Here is a 19,707-nt window from a genome sequence, read left to right as displayed (position 1 = left end):
GGCTTGGAGAGTATTTACTTAAACACATTTTATGTCTTACGTGGAGGAGAACAGTTGGGAGAAAATCCGATGTGTGTCAATATTTTGTCTTAAAGTGACAGACTGGCGCTTGGGCCATCAAAATGCAAATCTGCTCTTAATCTGAATAACGTTATAGCTTTAATAAGCATTAATCTATCAATACATACACTGAAAACTATGCAGTGTTCATTTACATTTGATTACTTTTAGATTTTTTTTGTAGGCTATTACTTACCTGAACAGTAATGTTAGTAGAACTTCATGGAAAAATGACAGCACTGTTTATTTCATTTCATTTGTATATTTGTTTTATTGTATTTGTCAGTTTGTTTCACTTTGTTTCTTTGTTCATGTTCTTACTGTATCTTATCTTATGTATAAAACACTAAAAATGCCTGCACACGGGTGCATTTACAAATTGATGTTTTATATTCATTTCATTAAATATTTGTTTTACATTTCAGAATATAAAGCAATGTTAATTCAGCTCTTAATTTGTCATATATATATATATAACAAAAAGTACTGATAAGAATACCGTTAAAGTACCGAATTGATAAGCAGTATCGGTAAGAGTACTAATACCGTTAAAACCTTAACGATACCCATCTCTAGGCGTGTTAGAACGAGGCGTTTTAGGTAGGCGTGGTTGACTTAACTTTTATAAAGAATATCTCTTTGGATTTGAAACTTTAGTCTTTGCAACTTTACAGATCTTCTTTATGCACCAAGAGCTTGTAACACTTCAAAGAGAAAGGAAAATTGAAATCGCATCATATGACCCCTTTAATGTCATTCCTAAGAGAAATATGGACATAAAATTTAGATTCGGCATGAAGCTCTTGTCTCAGCATTACTAGGTTTCCTGGCCTTTCACAGGTGTGGTGGAATATCTAAGTAATGGTGGAGTTGCAGAAAATCACAAAGACTTTAAGGAACTGCGTTACAGTGATTGCTTAACCAACTTCAGTTGCAACGGCAAAAACGGAAAGCCCGATGGCAGTATCACGCACAGTTTCCAGCTGAAGAGTGCCTACGAGGGGAATCTCATGCCCTACACCAACTACACTTATGACTTCAAGGTGAGGAGATACATAATTCAGATATATTTAGGTTTCACGGTTTTAGTGAATTGTGATTTGCTTTGTTATTGTATTGCACTGAAACCCCAGTGCACTAGGAGCTGCTGGCTCCTAATTTTATATTATTGTCACAGATTTTTATTATCTTTTTTTTAATTTTTTTTTTTTACCCATTTTTGAAACCTGCTTTCTCCTATTTTGTAGGGCGTTATTGACTACATCTTCTTCTCTAAGACACAGATGCGTGTTCTGGGCATTCTGGGTCCACTGGAGACTCAGTGGCTGAAGGACAACAACATAACTGGCTGCCCCCACCCGCACATCCCCTCCGATCACTTTTCCCTTCTGGCTCAGCTGGAGTACCACCCGCCTTTACCCCCCCTCAACGGGCTGCACCTGCCTGTCCACAGGTAGTGCAGCCCCCCTTCCCCAAACCATGGACGAATGATGAGCTCCTACAAATATAGGCACACACATTAAGGAGTGAAGTACTCACCTACTTTGTTCCTTTTTTAAACTTTGCACACGATTATATGATCTTATTACATTTTCCAACATGAAAACAAAAGCTTAATACCAAATTAGGGTTGGGATTCTCTGTTTGGTACCAAACAAATGCTGCTTTCAGGGAAATCGAGTCTAAATGTGAGATTGTGTAAGCCATGTGTCAGTATTTGGATGGTAGAAATGTGTAACTTAAGCGAAGACAGATCATGTAGCATAACAATGTCAGCAAGAGTATTACAAAAAAGATGTTTCAGTTTGCATCCTCTTTTAAATTCCCCTTCAGCATCTCATAAATTTGACAAGAAATCATTGACAGCATTTAAATCTGTGAATTTCCCAGTACAATAATACCCCATTTGTCTCTTTATTATGCAATCAAATATTAGTTAATATCTATTTTTAATTGAAAATTCTTAATAGTGCAATGTAAAGTATTATGCAAACTTGTCTTTTGGTCAAAAATGTACACTATTAAAGAGGATCCCAGCCCTACTGATTATAACCCAGCTGTGCGGTTTTCTCTTGCTGCTTGCATCAGCATCTAAATCACATCACAGTACTGATGTATATTTACACAATACAAGTCCTCCCTGCCTCAGTGATCTCATGATGTCAGCGAGAATCTCTTGATTGGTAGATGGTTGACGTTATTGGTACAATTTATAATTGCTACAGAAGACTACCTAGGGGTTTAAGGCATAGTTTGCCCAAAAATGAAAATACGGTCATTTTACTCACCCTTATGGTGTTCCAAACCTGTATGACTTTGTTTCTTCTGTGGAACAGTTTTCATTTTTGGGTGAACTATCCCTTTAACTCAGGCTAATTCAGCTTAGTCCTGTTTCACATTTGTTTCAATGCTAATGGCTTGCCAGCTGCATCGGTACAGGATGAATGTTAATTTATAAATGTCATTTTGTGATTTGTTGGAGAAGAGAAAAATGACATGATTCTTTCATTTTATTTGTTTGGCACAACTATACGATTCGAGAGCGTTTCTGTAGTTAAAGGCTGTTCTCACTGTTATATCTACACATTTATGGTTTGCAAGGTTGGCAAGCTAAAACACAATTTTCGCTAAATTTTTCTAAAAGCTGTAATACGCTACACAAACTAACACAGAAACATATCTGTCATTGCTAGGAGCCGAATAACCAGTTAAAACAATATGCGTTGTAAAATCATCTCAGACATTTTTGATGTTGTCCGACTGGACATAGTTCATAGTCCGAAGCGGAAAAAAAAGAAAAAAGTCTGTGCCCACACTGTGATTTTCTGTGAAATCTGTCAACTCAAATCTGCATTTGCTCTGACTTTAGGCAGCTAGTGTCAACTTGTCAAGAGTGCAAACCGTGGTAAAAGTTGTGTAGTGTATTTATAGTCTTAAACTGAATGAATTTGGGCAAACTATTACATTTTCTAAAGCATTTATTTGATGTCAGTGGCATTAGTGTTGTCTGTCACATGACTACTGTGAGAACATTTCCCTGCATGAATTCAGACTTTTATAAACTAAAAAAATATCAATCATCAAAATGTATAAAGCAAGGTCTTGAGTTAAAATCCTGGAGCATTTTGTGATGTTTAACCAATGAGGAGCTTAGGTTGTTGATCGTATTTGTCTATTCGACATATCCAGGCTCACTTAATGTCTTTTTTGTACAAAGCTATAACTTCCCTAACATGCTTCAGCAGACTGTGCCTTGTTCTGTGTTGAGCTGGTGTGAGTAATACGTTTCAAAAGGAAGCTCAGAGGTGCTGAAGTGGACTATTTAGTGTTGGACTATGTGTGCTGCATGCTACTTATCACTTACTGCCATCAGACCTCAGAAAATAAACAATAACCACACTGATTAACTCGCATCCCTGTTCAATTTAATGACATATTTGGTTTGGATACGTGCAACACCTTCACATTTTAGATTTTTAGTCAGCAAAACCGAAGTATTTATTTACAAAAGTATTTAATCAGGTTAATCACGCAATGCTGTGCAAATTCGACATTGCATCATTTCTAAAAGTGGAACACTTTTGAGCATCAGTGCTTTCACTTTTTGTCACTTTTGCAGAAATTGATAAGTAGAGCATTCCTCTTTGATCAAACTGTGCCTAGTCTGAACCATCTTTTCTACAGCAGTACTGCCTGTGAAAGCAAGACGCTTACAGAGTGAGCCAGCACCAGCATCCATCCCTGCACCCTTCCATCCACTCATCCATTCATCTGTCCATCTCTTCTCTTCACCAGAGAGACATGGTGACTACTTAAGTGGCTGTGATACAGTTATAATGTTTTTATAACTGTAAGCAAGTCAATTTACAATCAACATTGTTTAGTGGTAGCAGTAGTTTTGTTTTCTGGTGGATACATGTGTTCTCCTTGCAGAAATTCCCACTGAACAAGCTGAACATATTTATTCATGGCAAAGGGTCTGAATGACCAGCTATTTTAATCCAGATTGATGAACATGCAGTATTTTTAAACTAGTAATAAAAGCATGTGGAAAATAGCAGTAGTCTTTCATTGAATATGGATTATGGCACCAGGGTTTGAGGTCAGTCTTGATAAGAAATTCAAATTAATGAAGGACTTGCATAATTGTAAGATGATGTAAAGTATTGTTTTGCTAAGAACTTTGAGAAACAATGATTAGAATATCCAAAAAAATAGCATTTTCCCAATGAGATGATGGCTTATTCACTGGATTTTCTCATTGACTTTGGGAGTTTTTTTCCATGCAGTTTATCCTCCGCTGAGGAATACACATTTTGTAAATCTTGTTTAGTCTATGAACATATATGGTGATGATTATATTGGTGGAAAAAACTTTCTGTTTGCAAATGAAAATGGTGCTACATGTGGCCCATTTGTAAAACAAGAAATTCTCAACAAAGTCCTAGTCTCCCACCTTAAAGGCAATAAAGATGTCATTTTAAAGGAAGAAGGTTGTGAGTTTTATTTCAAAAGAATAATTACAGATTTTGTAGACAGCCTACGATAACAAATTTGTGACTACGTAAATATAGCCTGATAACATTCAGCACACGAGTTGCCTGTTTAACGAAAAAGAATAGTTGTGAAGTAGGAAGTGGAAAATGTCTTTATAGCAGTTGTTCTTGTCCGCTTTGATTTATGCCGCAGTGGGTTTGGCACTTTCCTTTACATTTCTTTTGCTGTACAGTAGGAAAAAGAAACAAAGACAGCCATTAGACAATGCAAAGAAAGATAAAACAAAAGGTCAATTCTATCTTAGACAGTCTTGTTTTTGGGAGTTAAGACTTAAACCCTACCTCCTCATTACTCTTGTGAGGACTTTGTTGATCCATTGTGCTTCAGGGTCTATGCAAACTGTTTTGTTGTCCTTTTTGGTAATCCTGAGGAATTTAAAACGATTTAATAAATATATGCAACAATATTTGCCTGTCTTACACAAATGTATGGGCGATAAGTGACATTTGTCTGAGAGCTGCGTGGGCAAATGAATGAAAAATGTAACCTATTTTCGAGAGCGCTGAGGTTTGTCAGAACAGAGGAAACATGCACCCCCTTGCACATTTCCCTCATGTCTGTGATTGAAGTGTGTGTGCCACCGATGAGTAGAAGCAAAACATCATGACTCACAAGATCTCAGTTTTGCGACAGTGTGCTCCCGGAGGCAGGATCTCAATCCTCTGGAACAGCCGAGATGGGATTATGGATGAGGTGGTGGTCACACACTGACAGTTGCTGTTGACAACAACACCATCCATTGGCAATGCTGAAAGAAGCCATGTAGATACAGTTAGAATGACATGTTGTAACCATTCTATCAGAAATAAAAAAACACAGAATAAATGGCTAGTATGTAAAAAAAATAATTAGGACAACAGTTGAGTGCATAATTAACCTGCAGTAAATTACAGCACATTTGACCCTTTAACAGATCCACCTTTTAAACTTCGAAAGCACTTGGTTTGTACAGACATCTTTGTATAAAAACACCACTTAATATTGACCACACAGAATGCTGCACTTTATAAAATAAATTTCTATACTCTTACCAAAGAGGGTTGTGAAGCAGCAGGCTGCAGTAGCTGCCAGCAGTAAATAAGAGAGCAGAGACATGTTGAGGCTGAGATTAGATGTGGAGTGAAGCAAGTCTAGGATGAGAGGCGTCTTCTGCCCAGTTTATATTGATGCTCAGAAGAGGAAGTGAAAAACGTATAATAGAAAGTGGGTGAAAAAGAATTATGCTTATGAGTTGGAATTTTACTGTCAGAGGAAACTAATTATATAGCTTTACTCTTAACGGAGATGGAAAGATAATCACATCAATTCACAATATAATATGGAATATTTTAAAGTAATTTACTTCTGAATCTCAATAATGGATTTTGTTAACTCACTGGCGATATTTAACACATGGCAAGAAACGTTTGAATGTTTTTTTTTTTAGTGGGGGAGGGGGGGTCATTTGCATTTTGTATTTTTATTGGATTAGTTATCTCATCAATAATAAAAACTCAAAGTGTATTTAGAAGATCTTCCATCCTCTCACATACAGCCTACTGCATGCACTAAAAAACTCAAGAATAGAAATAATTAGGGAAGATACCCATACAGTACATTATTCAATCAATGAGCTATAAAAGGGGGGAAATACATGCACAGATGCATAAATACATTTTAGAAACAAGTTACTTTCATGTTGCATGTTTCTTATCACAATTGTGCAGTCTTATTCTTTTATCTGTAAACAAGGGCTTTCACTGTTTCACTTTGGAACCTGGTTTTCATTCTCTTGAAATGATGTGAAATGTAGTTTTCAGTTTCATGTTTTAGTTCTTGAGGGAGGCTAAAATGTGATGTTTCCTCATCTTCACAGAACCAAGTGGTTTGAACTACATTTTGTGGCCCTGATTATCTTCTCCCCCAAATGTGCAGTACACAAATATACTGTCATCTGACATTTGTGTTGTGAGGTCTGATTTGATTGTTAAAGTCAAAACAAAGCTTTCTTTTAAGGCTGATGCATAATAATACTGTGAGGCAATATGTCAAAGTTCAAGCAACATAGTGTGTGTGTGTGTGTGTATAACTAAACAATTTATATAATTATATAAACAATAACTAACTAAAAAAAAAGGCAATCCAAAAAGAAAAAGAAATGCACCTCTTCCAATAAATATCTGTAAAGCTTATTTGGATTTTTCAAAATTATCTTTAAAATACAGGGATGTTTCTTTTTTGCAGAGTTTATAAACAGCACATTAGCACAAGTTAGTAGTAGTAAAACATTTGACATGATGCAAGTAATATAAATAGTATTTATATTAAAGTATGAATTACTTGAAGATAAAAAGCTAGTCTTAGACTCAGATTCCCGTTTTAAGATGGACATTTTAGAGTACTGGTTGCATAATCAGTGTATGAACATTTTGCTGAAACTTGTTTACCAAAATAGTTTGATGGTAAACACAAGTGCCTTGTTGGACAGACAGAAATTGCAAAAGAAGGAACAGAAAATGCTGCCTTTGTCAAGCTGTATATTTTGTCTATTTTCAGACTGCCCTGAACAAGTGCTGGCTCGGGCATTTCTTTACCGTAATGGACTCTGGAACTTTTTTTTAAACCATATATGAATTGGCATCATGAACCCAGCATCTAATAGCGCTACCATGCATCAAAAGTCATGGACAGCAAGAAAATGTGTTCCTAAACTGCTCTGAAACGACAAGCAATTTGTCCAGATATAGATCCCACTGAATAACAGTGGAGGGATTTGAAAGCAGTTTGAAACTGGAAGTAGGCAGTCTTTAGGCTAAATTAAGCTTTAGACTAGAATTAGGCTAAACTGCCATCATTGGTTCCTATATGAAGCACATAATTACAGATATACAGTCCAAATGCTCTGTTATTAGATTAAACTTACAGTGCAAACAAATACTGCCCAGGCCGTTTTAGGTAAATAAGAGAGCAGAGACATGTTGAGGCTGAGATTAGATGTGGAGTGAAGCAAGTCTAGGATGAGAGGCGTCTTCTGCCCAGTTTATATTGATGCTCAGAAGAGGAAGTGAAAAACGTATAATAGAAAGTGGGTGAAAAAGAATTATGCTTATGAGTTGGAATTTTACTGTCAGAGGAAACTAATTATATAGCTTTACTCTTAACGGAGATGGAAAGATAATCACATCAATTCACAATATAATATGGAATATTTTAAAGTAATTTACTTCTGAATCTCAATAATGGATTTTGTTAACTCACTGGCGATATTTAACACATGGCAAGAAACGTTTGAATGTTTTTTTTTTTAGTGGGGGAGGGGGGGTCATTTGCATTTTGTATTTTTATTGGATTAGTTATCTCATCAATAATAAAAACTCAAAGTGTATTTAGAAGATCTTCCATCCTCTCACATACAGCCTACTGCATGCACTAAAAAACTCAAGAATAGAAATAATTAGGGAAGATACCCATACAGTACATTATTCAATCAATGAGCTATAAAAGGGGGGAAATACATGCACAGATGCATAAATACATTTTAGAAACAAGTTACTTTCATGTTGCATGTTTCTTATCACAATTGTGCAGTCTTATTCTTTTATCTGTAAACAAGGGCTTTCACTGTTTCACTTTGGAACCTGGTTTTCATTCTCTTGAAATGATGTGAAATGTAGTTTTCAGTTTCATGTTTTAGTTCTTGAGGGAGGCTAAAATGTGATGTTTCCTCATCTTCACAGAACCAAGTGGTTTGAACTACATTTTGTGGCCCTGATTATCTTCTCCCCCAAATGTGCAGTACACAAATATACTGTCATCTGACATTTGTGTTGTGAGGTCTGATTTGATTGTTAAAGTCAAAACAAAGCTTTCTTTTAAGGCTGATGCATAATAATACTGTGAGGCAATATGTCAAAGTTCAAGCAACATAGTGTGTGTGTGTGTGTGTGTATAACTAAACAATTTATATAATTATATAAACAATAACTAACTAAAAAAAAAGGCAATCCAAAAAGAAAAAGAAATGCACCTCTTCCAATAAATATCTGTAAAGCTTATTTGGATTTTTCAAAATTATCTTTAAAATACAGGGATGTTTCTTTTTTGCAGAGTTTATAAACAGCACATTAGCACAAGTTAGTAGTAGTAAAACATTTGACATGATGCAAGTAATATAAATAGTATTTATATTAAAGTATGAATTACTTGAAGATAAAAAGCTAGTCTTAGACTCAGATTCCCGTTTTAAGATGGACATTTTAGAGTACTGGTTGCATAATCAGTGTATGGACATTTTGCTGAAACTTGTTTACCAAAATAGTTTGATGGTAAACACAAGTGCCTTGTTGGACAGACAGAAATTGCAAAAGAAGGAACAGAAAATGCTGCCTTTGTCAAGCTGTATATTTTGTCTATTTTCAGACTGCCCTGAACAAGTGCTGGCTCGGGCATTTCTTTACCGTAATGGACTCTGGAACTTTTTTTTAACCATATATGAATTGGCATCATGAACCCAGCATCTAATAGCGCTACCATGCATCAAAAGTCAGGACAGCAAGAAAATGTGTTCCTAAACTGCTCTGAAACGACAAGCAATTTGTCCAGATATAGATCCCACTGAATAACAGTGGAGGGATTTGAAAGCAGTTTGAAACTGGAAGTAGGCAGTCTTTAGGCTAAATTAAGCTTTAGACTAGAATTAGGCTAAACTGCCATCATTGGTTCCTATATGAAGCACATAATTACAGATATACAGTCCAAATGCTCTGTTATTAGATTAAACTTACAGTGCAAACAAATACTGCCCAGGCCGTTTTAGGATTTCGTAATAATAATGTGCTATTATTTTATTTTATTTTTATTATAACTATACTTAGCCTACTTGACTAGTGAGGACCATAAAATATTTCTGTAAAACTAATGCTTTTTAAATACCCTGATTTTCAGTTTGTTTGTTAGTTTTTTTCATTTTCTAAACTTGGTCAGTTATCAAAATCTTTGTCTCTAGATCCCAAGAGATCTTTTTTCTTTAAATTGTCTTTGACCTTTACAGTAACTTTTTGTCTATATGTTTCTAAACCTATATGAATCAGGAAAAAGCAACATCCTCTCGCGTATATTTTAGAATGTAAATACAAATGACAGAAACTCAAGCTTTCAGGTTTTGTTTTTCTTCAAAAGGAACATTTGTTTTTCAGGTGCAGCTTGTTCTTATAAACCAATTATGCTAATTTATATTTTGGTGAAAAATTATACATTTTTGAATAAATGACATTTTTCTGAAAGTCATGAACGTTTCCATCATATCTCAAATTATGTACTAAGTTTAGTTTAACATTGTGGTGGAAATTACATTTTAACTCATTTTTGAGTTTTTCTTCTTCTTCTTTTTTTTTGCCAAAGCTATTTTTATAGCTATCATTTGATGTATGCACAACAGCAATAGATTTACGTTGATTTTTCATCATATGTCTCAAATGTCATATCATGCTAGTCATTGACACTCTTGTCTACTTGGACAACAAATACAGTAACTTGAAAAACTGTGGGACAAATGTAATTATTATCTTTAAAATACAGGGATGTTTCTTTTTTGCAGAGTTTATAAACAGCACATTAGCACAAGTTAGTAGTAGTAAAACATTTGACATGATGCAAGTAATATAAATAGTATTTATATTAAAGTATGAATTACTTGAAGATAAAAAGCTAGTCTTAGACTCAGATTCCCGTTTTAAGATGGACATTTTAGAGTACTGGTTGCATAATCAGTGTATGAACATTTTGCTGAAACTTGTTTACCAAAATAGTTTGATGGTAAACACAAGTGCCTTGTTGGACAGACAGAAATTGCAAAAGAAGGAACAGAAAATGCTGCCTTTGTCAAGCTGTATATTTTGTCTATTTTCAGACTGCCCTGAACAAGTGCTGGCTCGGGCATTTCTTTACCGTAATGGACTCTGGAACTTTTTTTTAAACCATATATGAATTGGCATCATGAACCCAGCATCTAATAGCGCTACCATGCATCAAAAGTCATGGACAGCAAGAAAATGTGTTCCTAAACTGCTCTGAAACGACAAGCAATTTGTCCAGATATAGATCCCACTGAATAACAGTGGAGGGATTTGAAAGCAGTTTGAAACTGGAAGTAGGCAGTCTTTAGGCTAAATTAAGCTTTAGACTAGAATTAGGCTAAACTGCCATCATTGGTTCCTATATGAAGCACATAATTACAGATATACAGTCCAAATGCTCTGTTATTAGATTAAACTTACAGTGCAAACAAATACTGCCCAGGCCGTTTTAGGATTTCGTAATAATAATGTGCTATTATTTTATTTTATTTTTATTATAACTATACTTAGCCTACTTGACTAGTGAGGACCATAAAATATTTCTGTAAAACTAATGCTTTTTAAATACCCTGATTTTCAGTTTGTTTGTTAGTTTTTTTCATTTTCTAAACTTGGTCAGTTATCAAAATCTTTGTCTCTAGATCCCAAGAGATCTTTTTTCTTTAAATGGTCTTTGACCTTTACAGTAACTTTTTGTCTATATGTTTCTAAACCTATATGAATCAGGAAAAAGCAACATCCTCTCGCGTATATTTTAGAATGTAAATACAAATGACAGAAACTCAAGCTTTCAGGTTTTGTTTTTCTTCAAAAGGAACATTTGTTTTTCAGGTGCAGCTTGTTCTTATAAACCAATTATGCTAATTTATATTTTGGTGAAAAATTATACTTTTTTGAATAAATGACATTTTTCTGAAAGTCATGAACGTTTCCATCATATCTCAAATTATGTACTAAGTTTAGTTTAACATTGTGGTGGAAATTACATTTTAACTCATTTTTGAGTTTTTCTTCTTCTTCTTTTTTTTGCCAAAGCTATTTTTATAGCTATCATTTGATGTATGCACAACAGCAATAGATTTACGTTGATTTTTCATCATATGTCTCAAATGTCATATCATGCTAGTCATTGACACTCTTGTCTACTTGGACAACAAATACAGTAACTTGAAAAACTGTGGGACAAATGTAATTACAAAAATAGAAAGATTTTTCACATAATAAAAACCTAAAACGTTAAATATTCTTATTTTATGATGGGATTTTATTTTTTTTTTTAATCTACACATTCAAAACATCTGAAAGACAGCCACGACAGTTTGAATGTGACCTTCATTTAACAAAGCTATATTTAGTGTTTGTCAAATCAACACCAACGTCCTGGAAACTGTTTTTTTTTCTAGGGTTAAACCTTTGTTCTTGTAATACTTTGCTCATTTTGGTTACTTCACTCATTCTAAGTATTCTTTACATTTAAAGTTGTTGCAGCTATGTCTTCACTTTTCAATTCCTCTTCAGTTGTTTTGTCATATTAAGCTGATTCCCATAAACCTTTGTAAGGTTAACCAGATGAAAAAGTAGAACTATCTTTCCTTGGCTATTGGGTTAAAACTTTTTTGCATCTGTATTAAAACAGAGGTTCTAAATTGGGGGACTGGGGCCCAGTGGTGCCTCAGCACACTTTCAAGGGGCTGCAAGTTGACTTCATAAAAGGCTATTAGAAATGGATTCAGTGTATTCAGAAAAGTTCTAAACTTCAAAAAATTGTAATGCAGGGCCTGGGAATAAAAAAGATTAAGATCCACTGTTTTAAAAGACATTACAGTTCAGGGTTGTTGTACACTTTTTGTCATATCCGCAAAGATTTTGAAATGCTCTTGGTCCCTTCTTTTTTCCCTACAATTTTTTTTTAACCAGACTATAGCTATTTCTTACCTCTATCTCATTTTTTCCTATAGGCTATAGAGTACGACAGGGAAATTAAAACATGGCTTTAAACTGGAATTATTCGACTGGCATTAACAGAATAATCACAAATGGGGTTTTCCAGCTAGAATGGTAAACAACAGTTTGACATTCAGTCACTTTCTCAAAACAATATCAACAATATCCACAGCACCAAGCAAGTGGTTTAATAAGTTCATTAATAGACTATATATGTGGGTGGTAGACCTATTGAGGCTTTTGTTCCACTTTCCGATCACGAAATACTGTAGATGCTGCAAGCTTTCAAGGGCTATCATCATGTTTTAAAAAAGATTGGCTTGATTAAGTGGTGGAAATAGCGGATGATGGGAAAACAGTAACAAAACTCCGAGACATTTACAGTAGTGTGCAAACTTTACTTCATGGGAATGTTTAGAAAACTAAAATAATTCACGTTCACGTATTTAGAAAATATTTATTGAAATTATTAGTTTTTTTATATTATATTATACATCTAATAAATAATTGACCTCAAAAAGGCAATTCACGAGCAATAACTGCTTCATTTTTTCATATTATATTATATTATATTATAATAAAGAATTTTGTGAGATGTTTTTTTTAATGAATTTTAAATAGAATTTCTTGGGGAAAAACACAGCACTGTACAAATGTTTTCTCAGGTATCATTCACTATAATTTAGTTACAATCAAATATAGATAGCATATTACAGTTAAAAGTTACACACTTTTTTGTGTATGCTGGACAGGTCTGGTATAAAGAATATTTTTGCTCAGCTGGACGAAATGTCCGCCCAATAGGGAATTTTTTTGTGGGGGGGGGCATTACTGATGCAGTTATTGCAAAGCTTTGCCTTTACAAATCAGTGATGTCCAATAGGGGACATAATCCAACAAGAAAAAGATCAACTGAATAGGTTATACCACTGGTTTATACAACAACAACATCAACAACAACAAAAAATATGTAAAATGAATAAATATTTCAAGTTCTTCACATTTTTTTTTGTTTGCTTAGCAACTTTATTTAACATTAAATTAAATTAGATTAAAATAGTTTATTTTTATGACTGTACAGATGGTCAGATATCCTTCTATTGAAGCTCAAGTTGCTCTTTGGATCATCTCAAATCGTGTGTGTGCGTTATTAAATATGTTTAGAATGTTATTTTTGTTGTTTAATATAAATAACACTCCATATTGAACAGACTAAATATTACACCAACATATTTTTGACAAACATTACGTTTTTCCTATTCTTTCTGGCTTCTTTACTGAAAACAATGCAGCATAGCTTAACCAGATACTCTAAAATATTTGATCCCTTTAGTTTGATATTTCATTTTTTAAAAATCATACAAATTTGGACTCATAATTCCAATCCTACTGAATATTAATTTGGTGTAAGAATGTAGATGGATGTCTAAAATCTTCAGAACATGAAGTGTTCTGGCACTGGCAGAGTGTGCTGGCATTCTTTCCTTTCATGCCTCTCCTTTTTTATATAATACTTAATTTATTAATTTATTAAATTATTTTTAATTTAAACTTAATTACAGAGTCTTTTGTGTATGTCAGCATAACCGTTTTTCAAAAAGTGTGATCAGTCTTCTTCTGTAGTTGAAAAAAAGAAAGAAAAATTATGTAACTTTAAAAAGAAAAGCAGATGGAATGCATCTGTTTGAGTGCGTGTGATTATATTAAACAAGTGTAAAAGTGTTATAGGGTTTGGTTATCATTAAATACATTTTTTATTTATTCTGCTGGCATTGGCTTTAACTGTAATCTTTATTTTATTCTTTTTTTTAAATTTTTTTATCAAAATCACTTTTATTGAGAGACAAAATTTCCACTTCTCTGCAAAAGCACAATCACAAAACTAACCCTGGATATTTCTTAAACAACTATTTTATAGTCTTCTGATGGATGATCTGGTGTGTATTTGGTGCTCAACTGTTATAATTTGCTTGTAGTTGGCATCCTAGTTTTGAATTAGGATTCAGGCTGACTTTTATGTGAGTTCAAAATCACACTGGGCAGAATATAAAGCATTTAGTGTACACTGATCACATATCTGTTGATCACACATCGTTTAACACACACACACAAACATCATAAAAGCATTCTGAATTTAAAAAAAAATTGCATTACATAATCTCAGTGGTGTCACAGAATGCACTTGGTTTGTGTAGCTACTTCCACTCCTTGATGTTTCCAGGCCACAGACTGTCATATGTTCTGAAGCAGGCATCGCTGCTTATGAACATCCGTTGACCTACAAGCAGAGATAAAGCAGTAAAAAAAACACCTTGGAATAAAACAAGATGCTACTCTATCTGGATGTTGTTACTTGAGAGCAAAATATCTAACTTATTCTTTAGGTGAGTGACCTGCTGCGTATTAGAAAAAAAAAAATTTCCTCACAAATAATGTGTTCAAAACACAGATAATTGTGGTGCGTGTGATTATATTAAACAAGTGTAAAAGTGTTATAGGGTTTGGTTATCATTAAATACATTTTTTATTTATTCTGCTGGCATTGGCTTTAACTGTAATCTTTATTTTATTCTTTTTTTTTTTTTTTTATCAAAATCACTTTTATTGAGAGACCAAATTTCCACTTCTCTGCAAAAGCACAATCACAAAACTAACCCTGGACATTTCTTAAACAACTATTTTATAGTCTTCTGATGGATGATCTGGTGTGTATTTGGTGCTCAACTGTTATAATTTGCTTGTAGTTGGCATCCTAGTTTTGAATTAGGATTCAGGCTGACTTTTATGTGAGTTCAAAATCACACTGTGGGCAGAATATAAAGCATTTAGTGTACACTGATCACATATCTGTTGATCACACATCGTTTAACACACACACACAAACATCATAAAAGCATTCTGAATAAAAAAAAAAATTGCATTACATAATCTCAGTGGTGTCACAGAATGCACTTGGTTTGTGTAGCTACTTCCACTCCTTGATGTTTCCAGGCCACAGACTGTCATATGTTCTGAAGCAGGCATCGCTGCTTATGAACATCCGTTGACCTACAAGCAGAGATAAAGCAGTAAAAAAAAACACCTTGGAATAAAACAAGATGCTACTCTATCTGGATGTTGTTACTTGAGAGCAAAATATCTAACTTTTTCTTTAGGTGAGTGACCTGCTGCGTATTAGAAAAAAAATAATTCCTCACAAATAATGTGTTCAAAACACAGATAATTGTTTTAGATGTAGTGAGAGGACATTAAGAAACAGAGATTTGGTATAATAATGAGAAAATTTAATTGAAGGTGATAATTGTGTTAAATACATTCTATTATTAATCCCTCATGACATTTAAAATTGAAAATATTTTTATTTTTAAACCTAATAGCAGTTACCCTCGCTGGACCTGTTTTGTCCCATGTCTCAAAAATGACATAGCTATCACACCAACACGTCGCGTTCATTTCCAGGGGAACAGTAAATCTAGCGGCTTTGGACACCAAACGGGCAAAAGTTCATATCAAGAATAAACAAAGGGGGGTAGATGTGTTTGAGAAAGACAAAAAACCCGGAAAGAGTGATGTAGCATATAGCCTATTAGCTATTATTATACAGTTGACTAAATATGAAGCAGAAGTTATTGTTCAAGCCACAAAAAGTAAAAGATACACAATACACAATCTTTCAGCCTAGCGTTTGGTCATTATGTACATTAATAACAATTTGGGACAAATTAATGTAATTTAATGGAAAACTATGTGAGCGGAAGGATTTTGAACAGCCCCCTGATTGTCTGAAGAGGCGCTGCTCTACTCATCCGGTGTGCAGCCCCCGTTATGAATGTGTGTGATATGGTCCTTGTTATCTTATTGCACTGAATGATGATTACTTAATTGCATCTGGACAATAGACAATAATAGAAAGTTTGTACAGCTAGCACTTTTGCTATTGCTTCCTAAAGATAAAACGCTTGTTGTGTTCCCAGTGGCGGCGCTGTGCTTGACGGGGCTATAAACTTGCTTAGCCCCGGCATATGCAGCCCCCCCAAGGATTTCCTAATGATATTCTTGATTTTTAAGTCCCAGTGTCACTTTAATTAACACTGAAAAATAAACATTAAAAAGACATTAATTTTAAGTTTAGTATCAACAGCTCTTCTAGCGGCAGGGGCGGATCTAGAAAATAATTTTTAGGGTGGCAAAGGGGTGGCATGGGGTCTATGAGGGGTGGCAACACCAAAGCAAGCCCCCATGCACAGTTTTTGGGGATCTATGGTCTGACATACACAGTGTTTTGTGTTCACAAATATTGTATTACCATTAAGTAATCATCTATACTGTTGATGAAAATGAAAAATAAATAACATTTCAATATCCATCATCGCACCAAGTCAATACACAACATAAACTTCAAAAATCACACATCGTTAAAACAACAATTACGATATTATCGCAGACGATATATATCGCACACCCCTAAATTACCATTAAGTAATCATCTATACTGTTTAAAATAAAAAATAAATAACATTTTAATATCCATCATTGCACCAAATCAATAGACAACGTAAAAAACTTCAACAGGTTATAAATGTTTCTGAGCTTGTATCACTAAAGAAGACATGCAGTTCTATTAAAATTACATAGGCTACTTAGATGGTATAATCATGTTAAGTGCAAGTTTAAGAGCAACAAAAACTTTTGAATTTCCCAACATTAGAAAGAAATACAATAATATCAAAGCACTGAAACTGGATCAGTTTTGAAAACAATGTTTGATTTTCTGTTATTAACAGAGGTGGGAATGTCTGTAATCACCCAGAACAAACTCTATCAACCATATACTTTAGCAACACCCCGGCAACTGCATAGCAAGAGCCTAGCAACCAACTAGCAACACTTTAGCAAACATCTAGAACATCTAACTGACCAAACCATTTATGTTTTTTAAAGCCAGCATAAATTTGTCTTTCAAACTTTTCAATAGTTATTACAGTTTTTCTTACAGGTTTTTTTCAACTGCTTACGCACATTTTCCAAACTTTGCCTCTTTTTTTCCAAACTTTACACACAAATCAAAGAATTGCACACACAAAATGCTAAATGCCTCACATCTCTTGCAAAATGAAGCACTGCATTCAAAATATCACAAACACATCTCAAAAGCAAACATTTGCAAACACCTTTGCCATAATATTAATTCCTGTTAGATGTGTGTGTGTTACATAGAGAATTGTGTGTTGTGTTTTGCAAAAAGTTTTTGAAAAATTGAAAACTGAGTCAAAGGCCGAGAATTAGTGTATGGTTTTGCAGATTTGGTGTGTGCTTCTGCTGTTTGAGTGTCAGCTTTCAGAAATTGTGTGACAAGTAAAGATGTTGTGTGTAAACAGTTGAAAAACTTAACTGTAAATGCTTACACACAATTCAAATACTCAGATGACTTTCCTACCCAGTGAACACTGAGATCAATAACACTGTAACAAAAAACTCTTAAGATTCAGGAATTATTTTTGCAGCTCATTACAGTATAGTAGCTATTACAGTAGCTATACATAAATTAAATTACAGATACAAATGTATAATTCAGCAAATGAACTTTTGGGGAAAAAACATTTTCATTTTACTACTGCAAAGTAATCTTGCAGTAGATGAAATGCACCAGAACCGAGAGCCAATAATGATTTTGTCTGAGCTATGAATAAAATATAAAAATTAAAGAATTCATATTTTCTCATTTTATTTGCATTATCTTATTATTTTAGTGGTTAGAATAAGTACGTTTTGGGCTAAATTAATTATTTAAGCCCCATATCCTCGCGAGTCACGAATGAACTTGAGAGGACATGAGAGGACTCTCTTTTCGTTATTTTCCCGCTTTAGCAAGTTAACAAATATTTGTTGTTTTCTTTATAAACCCGCTAATAAAAATGTGGTGGACTGAGTCATTTCTCAGTCTGAAGTTCAGGATGGAGAGGAGTCTGTCGTCACAGTAACAACTCTTAAAAAATAGCTTATGTGGAAATAGTTTTATGAATTGTCGGCACTTTATCTATTGTAAAAAAAATTGTTAGAATTTACTATGTTACTGACACTTGATGGTCAAAAAATGAGTAAATAGATGTGTAAAAAAATAAAATAAAAAAATACATGAAAATAAAATAACAAAAGAAAAAAAATCCCTACTTTCTCTCTTTTCTATGTGCGTTCATAAATTGTATTAATTTGTAAGTGTCATGTTTGGCAGTTGGCATTAGAAGTTATATTACTAATAACAGTGGCATGAGAATTAATACCACAGAAAAAAATAAAATATGCCTTTTTCGAAGCTGCTGTATATAAAAAACACAAGGTGGCTGAATTTGCATGCTTAGATAGCTGAAGCTATAGCATTCATTACTTTCTCTCAATTTAATTGTGACCCTGGACCCCAAAACCAGTCATAAGCGTCAATTTTTATACATCTGAATAAATAAGATTTCCATTGATGTATGGTTTGTTAGGATAGGACAATATTTGGCCGAGATACAACTATTTGAAAATCTGGAATCTGAGAGTGCAAAAAAATCAAAATACTGTGAAAATCGCCTTAAAAGTTGTCCAAATGAAGTTCTTAGCAATGCATATTACTAATCAAAAATTAAGTTTTGATATATTTACGGTAGGATATTTACAAAATAACTTTACTTATTATAACAAAATAACAAAATAATCTTTACTTAAAGGGGTCATATGATGTGATTTCAAGTTTTCCTTTCTCTTTGGAGTGTTACAAGCTGATTGTGCATAGATGGGGGTCACATCACAGTGGAGTCAGCTGTCTTAACCGTGGCTTGTGTACTGCAAACACATACCAGCTTCATCACTGTGTCTGTCACGCGACTCTGTTCCCCTTTCGGGCTCTGTCTTTATATTTATTTTGAAAGATGAAGCTCGCGATTATGGTAAGGGGCGTTACATTACCGACGAGTGCTTGCGGTGTTCGGCCAATCACAATGCACTGGGTCAGCTGGCCAATCAGAGCAGACTGCGCTTGTCGGAAGGAGGGACTTTGTAGAAAATGAAGCGTTTGAGAGAGGCGGGGCATAGAGGACCTACAATAACGTACAGTATTTGAAAAATAATGTGTTTTTTGAAAATTAAAGCATGTCAACATATTCTGTTACACCAAATACACAAAATAATGATCTTTAAAAAAGCATCATATGACCCCTTTAATATCCTAATGATTTTTGGCATAAAAGAAAAATCCATCATTTTGAACCATATAGTGTTTTTTTGGATATTGCTACAAATATACCCAAGTGACATAAGACTGGTTTTGTGG

At 34.1% G+C, this 19,707-nt stretch overlaps 2 protein-coding genes across 7 annotated transcripts in view; one reads left to right on the top strand and one right to left on the bottom strand.

Moving 5' to 3' along the window:
• The window catches only part of cnot6l (CCR4-NOT transcription complex, subunit 6-like), a 15,878-nt gene extending 11,761 nt beyond the window's left edge, over positions 1 to 4,117 (top strand). For 2 of the 6 annotated variants that reach the window (XM_016253153.1, XM_016253154.1), the window contains exons 11-13: positions 901 to 1,103; positions 1,308 to 1,513; positions 3,745 to 3,866. In XM_016253153.1, the coding sequence (XP_016108639.1) occupies positions 901 to 1,103; positions 1,308 to 1,513; positions 3,745 to 3,781 (446 nt within the window). In that variant the 3' untranslated portion in view covers positions 3,782 to 3,866. Of the gene's footprint in view, positions 1 to 900; positions 1,104 to 1,307; positions 3,464 to 3,744 lie in introns of those variants that run through there. The other 4 variants (XM_016253155.1, XM_016253156.1, XM_016253158.1 and 1 more) reach the window with 4 other exon arrangements.
• Positions 4,118 to 4,208: 91 nt separating this feature from the next.
• LOC107567470 (C-X-C motif chemokine 13) lies at positions 4,209 to 6,625 on the bottom strand. Its single transcript, XM_016253159.1, has 4 exons — positions 5,649 to 6,625; positions 5,230 to 5,365; positions 4,899 to 4,982; positions 4,209 to 4,781 (listed from the first exon to the last, which is right to left on the bottom strand). Exons 1-4 carry the CDS (start codon positions 5,710 to 5,712, stop codon positions 4,739 to 4,741), a joined length of 327 nt encoding a protein of 108 aa, XP_016108645.1. The 5' UTR covers positions 5,713 to 6,625; the 3' UTR covers positions 4,209 to 4,738.
• Positions 6,626 to 19,707: the final 13,082 nt, after the last annotated feature.

The sequence above is a fragment of the Sinocyclocheilus grahami genome, unplaced genomic scaffold, assembly GCF_001515645.1.
Source record: "Sinocyclocheilus grahami isolate Dianchi unplaced genomic scaffold, SAMN03320097.WGS_v1.1 scaffold1161.1, whole genome shotgun sequence".
NCBI classification, from domain to species: Eukaryota; Metazoa; Chordata; class Actinopteri; order Cypriniformes; family Cyprinidae; genus Sinocyclocheilus; species Sinocyclocheilus grahami.
This window is presented reverse-complemented; position numbering and strand designations above follow the sequence as displayed.

Excerpts from the sequence above, each read along its gene's own strand:
- LOC107567470 (XM_016253159.1), bottom strand. The coding sequence starts at position 5,712 with ATGTCTCTGCTCTCTTATTTACTGCTGGCAGCTACTGCAGCCTGCTGC. Across the intron at positions 5,366-5,648 it reads CTGCTTCACAACCCTCTTTG|CATTGCCAATGGATGGTGTT; the intron begins GTAAGAGTATAG and ends GGCTTCTTTCAG. Across the intron at positions 4,782-4,898 it reads CTCACAAGAGTAATGAGGAG|CAAAAGAAATGTAAAGGAAA; the intron begins GTAGGGTTTAAG and ends CCTACTGTACAG.